Source organism: Egretta garzetta, unplaced genomic scaffold (genome assembly GCF_000687185.1).
Source record: "Egretta garzetta isolate BGI_Z169 unplaced genomic scaffold, ASM68718v1 scaffold744, whole genome shotgun sequence".
Lineage (NCBI taxonomy): Eukaryota > Metazoa > Chordata > Aves > Pelecaniformes > Ardeidae > Egretta > Egretta garzetta.
In genome coordinates this window covers 508,985-520,099 of record NW_009259482.1, presented here as the reverse complement: position 1 = coordinate 520,099, position 11,115 = coordinate 508,985, and the positions used below count along the sequence as shown (strand labels likewise).

General features: G+C 42.0%; 1 protein-coding gene across 2 annotated transcripts in view; it reads left to right on the top strand.

Annotated features, from left to right (window-relative positions):
* The window catches only part of AGPAT4 (1-acylglycerol-3-phosphate O-acyltransferase 4), a 70,320-nt gene that overhangs the window by 39,139 nt on the left and 20,066 nt on the right, over nucleotides 1-11,115 (top strand). For both annotated transcript variants that reach the window (XM_009637190.2, XM_035892754.1), the window contains 2 exons: nucleotides 796-957; nucleotides 3,111-3,264. In XM_009637190.2, coding sequence (XP_009635485.1) covers nucleotides 796-957; nucleotides 3,111-3,264 — 316 coding nt within the window. The remainder of the gene's footprint in view (nucleotides 1-795; nucleotides 958-3,110; nucleotides 3,265-11,115) is intronic.

The following is an 11,115-nucleotide window of genomic DNA, read 5'->3' as shown; positions in this document are numbered from 1 at the left end:
ATGATCATGAAGTTAAGTTCTGGAGTAGGATTTGAGATTTGAAACTTCTTGAATGCTTGATAAACCATAGACTACGTCTGGACAGACCACTTCAGTGTCTGTCACACCTGTGAGATAGGAACAGCACTTTTTTTTTTTTTTTTTCCCCTCCCCTCCAGAAGCATGCTTTGAAGAGAAATTCACTAGTGAAAGTATTTCTGCCCTTCTATAAACAAACCTAAACACAAATGAAGTATTTTTATTGCTGCTGTTGTTTCAGCTGTTGTTTAAGGTTTCTTCCATTGGTAAACCATGTGTATGCATCAATATACTGTTGTGCAGCAATGGCTCTGTGACTCTACTTCTCATTCAGAATAGGGTTTTTTTTGTCATGGTGAGATATCTCAGCTTTGGGAAGAAGTACAGCTGCAAGATACCTTAAAGGAACTTGAGTTGCCACTGCCTAGGGTCTGCTTGAATTAAGAATTAGTTTATGTGGTTTGGGTCTTCTGCATGGATTCCTCAGTGTTTGAAGGAATTTGGCTTGTGTTTGGGTTTCAGGGTTTGAGTAGGATAGGAACACACACATATATATTTCATATCTGCATGAAAGAAGACATCCAGAATTAGATTAGATTTCACTATTCTGTTGTATGATGAAAAACTTCTTTTTATTGTTTTGCTTTTGCGCTGGTGTTAAAACTGTGACGGGTCAATATGAATCAGTGTATTACTGTCTAACTCTGCATGTGTCATACCCCCCCAGAACTCTTTAAGTGGTGTAACTCTGTTTTACTTGCTTTGACTGTCTTGCAGAGTTCCAAAGTGCTTGCAAAGAAGGAGCTCTCTTACATGCCGATCATTGGCTGGATGTGGTATTTCCTAGAGATAGTCTTCTGCAAGCGTAAGTGGGAGGAAGATCGGAAAACAGTCATGCAGAAGTTGCTGAATCTCCGGGACTACCCTGAAAACTTTTGGGTGAGTGTTGACTAACAAGCAGAGTGCAAGGTGCTGTAGTGCTTGGGAGGGATGAAGGGCATAGGCAATATGTGATAGTCGCCAGGTTGGTCCCGAGAACTTTGAACTTCCTAGCATTATTAGGAAAGTATTCCCTATGAATCGAATTCTCTTGAATTTCCCATGTAGTTGTTGTGTCTGTTTTCTGCCTCTATAGTATGGAGCCCTACAGATGTTACTGCAAACATACCTACGCTGTGATACATTCAGTAAACTTTGTGGTCCTCTAAATGCAGGAGCTGGAGGAGGAGTAGATGCAGGAGTTCATGGCAGTGTAACAGATGCATGTGACAATGTTGTATTGAAACACATTAACTGTATTCTTTATCTAAGCTCCCCTCTCACCTTAGATTGAAGAGTTCATACTAGTATTTTCTCCTTCCATTTCCCTGTGATTCTGCCATTCCTGTGTAAGTCAGACATGGCCCCATAGACATGGAAGCCGCAGATAGGTACCTGGTCAGAGAAGTGGCCCCCGGGGCCATTGGCTGTGTTACAGGGAGAGGATTGGTGTCACCTTTCAGTAACAGGGAAGTGTTACTTTTTGCATCACCATCATTGTTCAGTATTGAGCCTGTCTGGCATTTCCTAGTCTGGGAATGAAAATATTTTGATTTTTTTCTCTTGGTAATGAGAAAAATCCCAGTTCTCATGAGCTGGTGATAGCAAGAGAGGGATTCAGTTAAGGAAATGGTACCTTAAGCAGCCTCACAAGGGCTACAGAAACTATTGCTTTAGAAGCAGTTTCCTAGTGAAGATGTATATGCTGTATCCCCCATTCTCTGAAACAAAACTTTTTTTTTTAGTTGTCATTGATGTAAATGAGTGCTGAGCAATCAAAACTAAGCTCTGTGCTTGGATAATGATTAAATGACTTCCAGACAGGAAGCTGTCTAGCAAAGGGACAATTCTTGGTTTCTAGTTCTAATCTCTCTCACAGGGATTTGCCTGTGCTCTGTGGCTCGTAAAAGGTGTTGAATGCCTTTCTCTACACCTAGGCAGTTCAGCACTAATTGGTGAGCACAAGCTGCCACCATACTTTATATACTGATGTAGCGAGATTACTAAGAAGGAGCTATACCTGTAGTGAGACACAGTTGTTGATGTACACCTGGGATTATTGCAGTGTATTTAATTTGCCTTTGTACGGTGACATAATGTCAAAAGGCACAGCAATAGCACCTTGGAAGGTAGAAAAAGTGTGCTAAGGGGGCTAGAAGGATTTTCTCATCGGTTTCTGTATGTTTCATCTAGCTGTTAACATTATACATGTGATACATGAGTAAAGGTCCTCTTAGATGAGCTGGAGCTGGCTGCTTGGCTATTTTTCTTCAGTCTCTTTGTCTTTGTTGGCTGAATCTTTGCTGTGGATTATGACGACTTAGCTTGTGTGATGTGTTAGTTTGCATTCAGGGTTGGCAGAAAGCAGATGAGCAAGTGGTAAATCTCCAAAGATCTGTCTGTTGTCCCCTGCCTGCCAGTGGCAAAATTGTAATCGTTCATGGTCTGAGCACTTTCGCTGTATAGTTCATAAGGGGATGAGGTTTTTGGTTGTCCTACATCTACTGCCTTACAAGTGTTATCAGCTCAGTCATTGGCATCAAAGTTACTGTCTGCAGTTGTCAGTGGTCCTCATGCCACAGTGAAAGCAAGTGGGTTGGAGTGAGGGGAAGCAAGATGGGCACTGAAGCATTTCCTAGAAATATGTTTGGTTTAGACACTTACCAAGTTTTACATACCATGACGCTCGAACACCTCACCATCAGTGAGAGATTTGCAACAGGAGGTATGTTTTGAGTGTCTTCTAACATCTCATTCGAGATGGAATGACTCATTTAAAGAAATCAAGTCATTCTGATAGCAAGTAGCAGAGCAGATGCTAAAGCCTAAAGTCTAGAGTTCAAACCAGAGGATGGCAAGTTGGATGGATGGGGGCAAGAGGGTTTGGGGTCTTTTTTTTGGTTAATTAAATTACCTAAATGTGTATGTGGCTAAACTTTTCCCTGCTAGCAGTGTTCATTTGGTCTGTGTTGGTGGAAAGTAGAGAAGTCTCTGGTCAGACAGATATAGAAGACCTGAGCTGCTGTCTAACTGTAGTTCTCTCTTGGTTTTAGTTCCTGATTCATTGCGAGGGCACAAGGTTCACAGAACAGAAGCACCAGATTAGCATGCAGGTAGCCGAAGCCAAAGGACTGCCTAAGCTCAAGTATCACTTACTGCCACGAACGAAAGGATTTGCTGTCACCGTGCAGTGTTTGAGAAATGTAGGTAAGGAAAGTCACAAGGAACAATGCTAAATGCTTATTTTGTCTAACTGCTCTTACTTTGCCATGCTCTTCTTTTTCGTGTAGCATGTCTTCTAGCAGAAAAGCCTGGGATCCTTTCTGACCTTTCTTCCACTAGCCTGAGAAAATTAAAGATTAGGTTTTACTAACAACTTCCTGGGGCAGCTTGGTTTTTTTTTTTTTTTATTTTTTCTTGTGAGTCTGTATTGGGGGATCTCAAGTTGCATGTTTCGTACCTATTGCCAAAGGATAGTATTTCTTAGTATTTACTAGGCAATCCTATTCTAAACGAAGCAAATATGTCACTACAAAATCTGAGGCAGTGTGTCTTAAATATTTTCTTGTGGTAGGTATCTGCCTCAAATAACACATTTTTAAATAAAAAAATATTCTGCTTTAAATTTCTGTATAGATGTACTCTTTAGAGTTTCTTTGTGAGCTGGGGAAGGGAAGTAGACCTCGACTGAAGATACATGTAGGCAAAATTTATAAATAAATTATTTCTACATTACAGAACATGCGTAACTTTTTCTTTGTTAATGTTGTTCAGAACTCCCCACCCCCCAGTTATTTCTGATTACTTGCATTTGCCAACTTTAAGTTGGCATAAGTAAGAATATAGCACACATGCCTTTGAAGTGATTTTCTTTTACTAATACAATCCATCAAAGCCTTCTGCTGTGTTCTTCATGGGCAAAGAAAAGACACTGCTAAATAGCCATGGTGCTACAGTATCTTTGGGGTTTGGTAGATTTATGTGTTGTTAGAAGGCTGATATGTAAGAAAGACAAAGTGGTTAGTGGTTTAGAAGAAAATGTTCTAGCCTGACTGAAGTTAATGTCAAAACTTCTTTTGTCTTTGAAGACATGTTTTCATGTGGCATATCTGGGATAGCTGCTGTAAAAAGAGCTTTGCAGTCAGCTGTCTTGCTGTCTGTCATGTTTCTTCTACATATCTTCTTACAAGTCACGTAGATGATATCACTGTTGTAGCTTGTCAGGCATCCACAACTTCCCGCCCCCAAAATGCATAGCATAGCTTGAATCTTTCCTGATAAGTGAAGAAGTAGTAAGTAATGTGCATCATCCTGCAGCTCCCATAAGGGCACAGTTTAACCTTCCCATTTGAATAAGGGCAACTGTTTTGCTGAGGGGGGTGGGGAGGAAGACTTGAGGCATTGAAGAAGAGCTGAGTCAAAACTCTGTGACCTCCAATGGCCTGAGCTGGGAAATGAGGACAGGTTGTTTCGGTGGTGATTTTGTTCTTTTCACTACTCTGTGTAAAGCAAGCAAAACATGGTATGATTGTGGACAAGTAGCTGATTTGTGGGAAAATGTTTCAAAAGGAAACAACTTCAGGGAACCCAAGTGAAGTTTATAAAAACTTTTGGACATTCATGAGATACACTGCAGTAACACTTCTTAGGATCCTAAATATTTTAAATACCTTCAGGAAAAGAAGACTCAGATTGCTAGATTACTTACATACTTAGGGAAGTGTATGTTAACTACCTCAATCCAGAAGTTGTGACTTGCTAGATCAAACAGCTTAAAGCTAATAAGAAGTGTTCGAGGAGAAGCACAGAGAGTCATAACTTCTCATAGATAGTTTTTGTTGAAACTGTATAGCTTAAAAACCCAGCCAACAAACCTCTGAGGGAAACAGCTGATGACCCCAGATCAGTGTTACAAATTCTTCTGGGTATGTTGCTTTACTTGCCTTGTTGCTTTTTGCAATGAGAGGGAGATAATAAGAGTTACCATCTGGGTTACTGTATGTTCCTCTCCTGTTGTGACAAGGTGTACATGTAAAGAACATTTGAAAGGCCTTTGTAAACAATACCTTATTTCTAGAGCTCGTAACATTAATATGTAGAGGTAACAAGGATTTTTTTTAATAGAGAAGGTGATGGAAGTCTGTTCTGACAGTCCGTAATATAGAAATGTAAGTTCAATCTAGAAATTATTCCTTTCTTGTCTGAATACTGGTAGGATTTGATGACTTATCTCTGTTAATCTATACTGACGTTTAGTACCCATGTTATAAGCAGAAACATGTTGTCACAGGTGGCAATATAGGCAGAGGCTATATGTCATAGTCATTTGGCCATTTTTTTTTTCTTTTGAACATTTACATTGGTAAATAGTACTATTTGACTTGTTCGCTGTAAGTCCCCCGAGTCTCATTGTTATGCTCTGCCTTATAATGTGGCCCAGCAAGTGAATGTATCCCTCTCTTACAGCCTCAAATTACTTGTTCCAAACAGCATCAGTGTGACTGCTGAATTGCTGCTCTGTCTGCAGAAGAAGCAATGGCAACACGCAGATGTTCATAACTTCAGTTCAGTGACATCTCTAATGATCTACAAGAATGACTCTTGCAGGCTGACCTGTCTCTCTTGTGGTACAATTCATGTCCATTTCAGTGGCCAAGTCTGCAGTGGGGTATCTGTACATGTCTCTGAAAGTGAGAGACTGGTGCTGAGCTGCCTGAGCCCATTTCGGGGCCTACCACTTAGGCTAATGCACTTTCTGCTCTTCCACAAGGGGTGGTGGGCCCGGCTGGAGTGCCTTGCTAACGGAGATAACTGCAGCATGACACAGCAGTGAAGGCAAGCCAAATGTTTGCATCCAGTTCCAAGCTGGGTGTGATAGAGGTCAGCATTTCCTTTTCCTCTGTTCTTTGTTCCTCCTTTCTGACGAGTGTGTGATTCAACCTCTCTGAGGCTGTAGTACTATAGGATAGATGTATGCTGGTTCCTGTGGCTGTAGAGGTAATTCACCCGCGATAGCAGAGATCGCACTTTGGTCTTTATCAAAAATTTGTATCAACTCTTAATGCTACTTGATGCTGTAGTTCTGTGTCTGTTGGAAACAGGCATTGGTGACATCAGTCTGGCAAGTCCATCTGTTTTGAAAAGCTTGGCTTCAGGAGGAGTTTGTTTAATATGCATACATGGGAAACTGCCTCCATACCTGTGGTGCCATATCTGTCAGCATAAGCAGATATATTTGGATAAAAATATCTTTCACAGAAAATAACAAGTAAAGAACCTTCCGTCCTAACTCATTTCTTTCATAAGTGATAATGGAATTATTTTCTCTTCAGAGACATACTTTCACAAATTCAGATCTCTGCACACAGTTTGAGTCTTAAGGAGTGCTTTTAATATTTTTCTAACTTGTTCTGATATTTTTATCGGTGGCCATCTCCACCAGTTTGGTAGTACAGATGCAGTCCCCAGGAACTTCATTTCTAGGAGGTGTTTGCTGTCTTAATGAATTGCTGTTAGGTTGTAGAGTTTGCTGCCTGTGCTGTTCATGGAAGCAAATGAAAATACAAATCTGTTTCTAAAACACTCATCCATTACTTACAGTAAAAATAAATGTCATAAATATTGCAAAAGATATATTTAACTGTTACTTTTATTGCCTGGCTGTATATCAGACAGTTCCTTTCAGCTGTTTTTATTTAGTTAAGACTTGTATTTAAAATTGTGCCTCATGATGGACTGTGGATAACTCCAAGTTGTCAACCTTTTCCTCCAGTTGTGCATGATGGGAAATCCTGTCCTAGAGGGAACACATGAGAATAAATTCCAGTGTGATGTTCTCATGGAGTTCAATATGACAATGTTTGGGGGTTTTGCAATGACTTTTTTCAGCCATGAGCTGCACTTCAGTCCTGGATTTTTTTCAGTGTTTAGTAAGGCTCCTGGCCATCGTCCTGAGCAAGCTACCAAGTTTGAGAAGATGAGTGATTTTTGACCAAGATGACTAGAGCAATGAACTGTTAAATCAAAGGTTTGTGTCAAGGTGGCTGTCATACCAGCAGTACAGTGAATCCCGCAGTACAGTGAATCCCACAGTCTCTTCCCCTCCCTCTCCCAGTCTTCACTGCAGATCATTGTGTGCTACTATGAAGCTATATGTAGGCATACTCACTGTCTGTAGGTTGATTTGTCAAATGATCATTCTAGCATAATCCACCATGTCCACAAAATAATGCATGAAATTCAAGAGGACAGCTGAAGTAAGAAAAATCCTCTCTAGATATGTAATCCAAAGATTTCTTAGGTCAAAATTAAGAAATTAAATTCTTAAGTATGTAGCACTCTATTAGAATGCTGTACAAGGAACCAAAAGTTAAAGATATAAAAAAAAAAAAAAAAAAAAGCTGGGCAGAGATTAGAAAACAAAACAAAAATAGCCTTTTTTGTCAGAAAAGAGCCACTCAGCTGGAAAAATTTTGCGTTGGTTGTGATCTTTTCTGAGCCTTTGAAAAGGCTTCCAAATATTGAATTGTGTTTGTTTTTTAATGAAAAAAGATGGTTTAAGGTAAGTTCTTTGAGAAAATATTTTATTTCACAATTGAAGCAAAACTTCTCAAATGCTGCCTAAATTAGTCTGAGAGTGAGACATTTACAATGTTTTCAAGGTACTGTGGAGTTACTTTTTTTTACTTGGTTTAGAGTGTGAAATTTCTGGACTCTTCAGCTTTTGGATGAGAAAGTCATGAGATGTCCAGTTCTAATTATGTAATTACGAAATACACATTTAATGAACAACAATTCCAGTGTGTCACACAGCATGCCAGTGCTGCTTTGACTGTGGAAGCTTTCTGGCAAATTTTAATTCTATGCAGTCTTTTTCTTTGACACTTCTGCTGTCAAAATGGAAGAGCTTAAGTCTTCAGTTATTTTGTATCTGGATATAAGAGAGTTCTGTTTACTCCTGCATATGCTATACTTGTCTTGGATTTGGCAATGCTTTGTACCAAAAGATTTCACTGTGGTATTAAAGACGACTGGACTGAATATCAAACTACAGACCAGTTACAAAATGGAATGGGATATTTTTTCCCTGGAGTGAAGGAAAACTCTGTGTGGCCATCAGCACATAAAGATGTTCCTGACCAACTCTGCAGAAGTTTTTTCAGAACAGGAGAAGTATCTTCCATGTGTCTGAACAAGCACCCCATTCATATCAAAACTCAAATGTTCTTTCATCTTTTAGAAGACATTTACAAGTGCTGCAGACGTCATACTTTCCTTTATTGTGTCCCTGTTGTCGTTGGAATAATCTCATGCTATTAAAGAATAAACTAAGAAGATTACCCTGTATAAACCAAATTGAGCTCTTGTCTTCCTTCAATTACATTGGATTAGTAAATTAGAGTAGATTAGTAAAATCCTTCAACACTAAGAAGCTTAAAAATGGAGGTAGATAATTTATTCAAAAAAAAGTAATTTCCTACTTGTACAGGGAGAGTAGAATCATAGAATGGCTTGTGTTGGAAAGGCCCTTAAAGATCATGCAGTTCCACCCCCCCTGCCATGGGCAGGGACACCTTCCTAGACCAGGTTGCTCCAAGCACCATCCAGCTTGGCCTTGAACGCTTCCAGGGATGGGGCATCCACAATTTCTCTGGGCAACCTGTTCTGGTGCCTCGCCACCCTCACAGTAAAGAATTTCTTCTAATATCTAATCTAAATCTACCCTCTTTCAGTTTCAAGCCATTACCCCTTGTCCTATCACTCCATGCCCTTGTAGAAAGTCCCTCTCCAGCTTTCTTGTAGGCCCCCTTCAGGTACTGGAAGCCTGCTATAAGGTCTTCCTGGAGCCTCCTCTTCTCCAGGCTGAACAACCTCAATTCTCTCAGCCTGTCTTCACCAGAGAGGTGTTCCAGCCCTCTGATCATCTTTGTGGCCTTTCTCTGGACTGGCTCCAACAGGTCCTTGTCCTTGTTATGCTGGAAGCCTCAGAGCTGAATGCAGTACTCCAGGTGGGGTCTCACAGGAATAGAGGGGTACAATCGCCTCCCTCAACCTGCTGGTCATGCTTCTTTTGATATGGTTGGCTTTCTGGGCTGCAAGTGCACATTGCTGGGTCATGTTGAGCTTCTCATCAGCCAGCACCCCCAAGTCCTTCTCCTCAGGGCTACTCTCAATCCATTCTCTACCCAGCCTGTATTTGTGCTTCGGACTGCCCCGAACCATGTGCAGGACCTTGCACTTGGCCATGTTGGACTTAATGAAGTTTGCACAGGCCCACCTCTCAAGCATGTGAAGATCCCTCTGGATGGCATCCCTTTCCTCCAGCATGTTGACCACACCACACAGCTTGGTGTCGTTGGCAAACTTGGTGAGGGTGCACTCAATCTCACTGTCCATGTTGCCAACAAAGATGTTAAACTGTGCCAGTCCCAGTACCAACCCCCGAGGAATGCCACTCATTACTGCTCTCCACTTGGACTTTGAACTGTTGACCACAACTCTTTGGGTGTGGCTGTCCAGCTGTTCCCTTATCCACAGAGTGGTCCATCTATTGTATCCGTGTGTTTCCAATTTAGAGACAAGGATGTCGTGTGGGACAGTGTCAACTGCTTTGTACGAGCCCAGGTACATGACATCAGTTGCTCTTTCCTTATCCCCCAATGCTGTAACCCCGTTGTAGAAGGCCACCGAATTTGTCAGGCACAATTTGGCCTTAGTGAAGCCATGCTGGCTGTCACCAGTACCATTCTTATTTTCCATGTGCCTTAGCATAGTTTCCAGGAGGATTTGCTCCATGATCTTGCCAGGCACAGAGGTGAGGCTGACTGGCCTGTAGTTCCCTGGGTCTTCCTTTTTTCCCTTTTTTAAAAATGGGGCTTATGTTTCTCCTTTTCCAGTCAGTGGGAACTTCACTGGACTGCAACAACTTCTCAAATATGATGGATAGTGGCTTAGCAACTTCATCACCCCATGCAGTGTTACAGGCTTGGAGAAGAGTGGCTGGAGAGCTGCCTAGTGGAAAAAGACCTGGGGGTACTGGTTGACAGCCGGCTGAATATGAGCCAGCAGTGTGCCCAGGTGGCCAAGAAAGCCAACAGCATCCTGGTTTGTATCAGGAATAGTGTGGCCAGCAGGAGTAGGGAAGTGATCGTCCCCCTGTACTCTGCACTGGTGAGGCCGCACCTCGAATCCTGTGTGCAGTTTTGGGCCCCTCACTACAAGAAAGACATTGAGTTGCTGGAGCATGTCCAGAGAAGGGCAACGAAGCTGGTGAAGAGTCTGGAGCACAAGCCTTCTGAGGAGGCGCTGAGGGAACTGGGGTTGTTTAGTCTGGAGAAGAGGAGGCTGAGGGGAGACCTTATCACCCTCTACAACTGCCTGACATGCGGTTGTAGCAAGGTGGGTGTTGGTCTCTTCTCTCTGGTAATGGGTGATAGGATGAGGGGAAATGGCCTCAAGTTGTGCCAGGGCAGGTTTAGGTTAGACACTAGGAAAAATTTCTTCACAGAAAGGGTTGTCAGGCATTGGAACAGGCTGCCCAGGGAAGTGGTCGAGTCCCGATCCCTAGAGGTATTTAAAGATGTGCAGATGTGGTGCTTAGGGACATGGTTTAGTGGTGGGATGGCAGGGTTAGGTTAAAGGTTGGACTCGATGATCTTAAGGGTCTTTTCCAGCCTAAACGATTCTATGATTCTGTGATTCTATCTGCCAGTTCCTTCAGGACCTGCAGATGCATCTCATCAGGTCCCATGGAAAAAAGTCGTTGAGTACCTCAGCCTTCTCCATATCCCAGGTAACCAGGTCTCCTGTTTCCTTCTGGAGAGGGCCCACATTTTCCCTAGTCTTCCTTTTATCACTGATGTACATAAGGAACTTCTCTTGTTGCCCTTGATGTCCCTGGCCATATTTAATTCTGTGAGGGCTTTAGCTTGTTCTTAAACTGATCCCCGTCTGCTTGGACAGTTTCCAATGGGATGGACTGAGGTTCCCCTCCCCCAGCAACTTTAGTTCAAAGCCCTCTTTGCCAGCTTGGCAAGCCTATGACCAGAGATGCTCTTT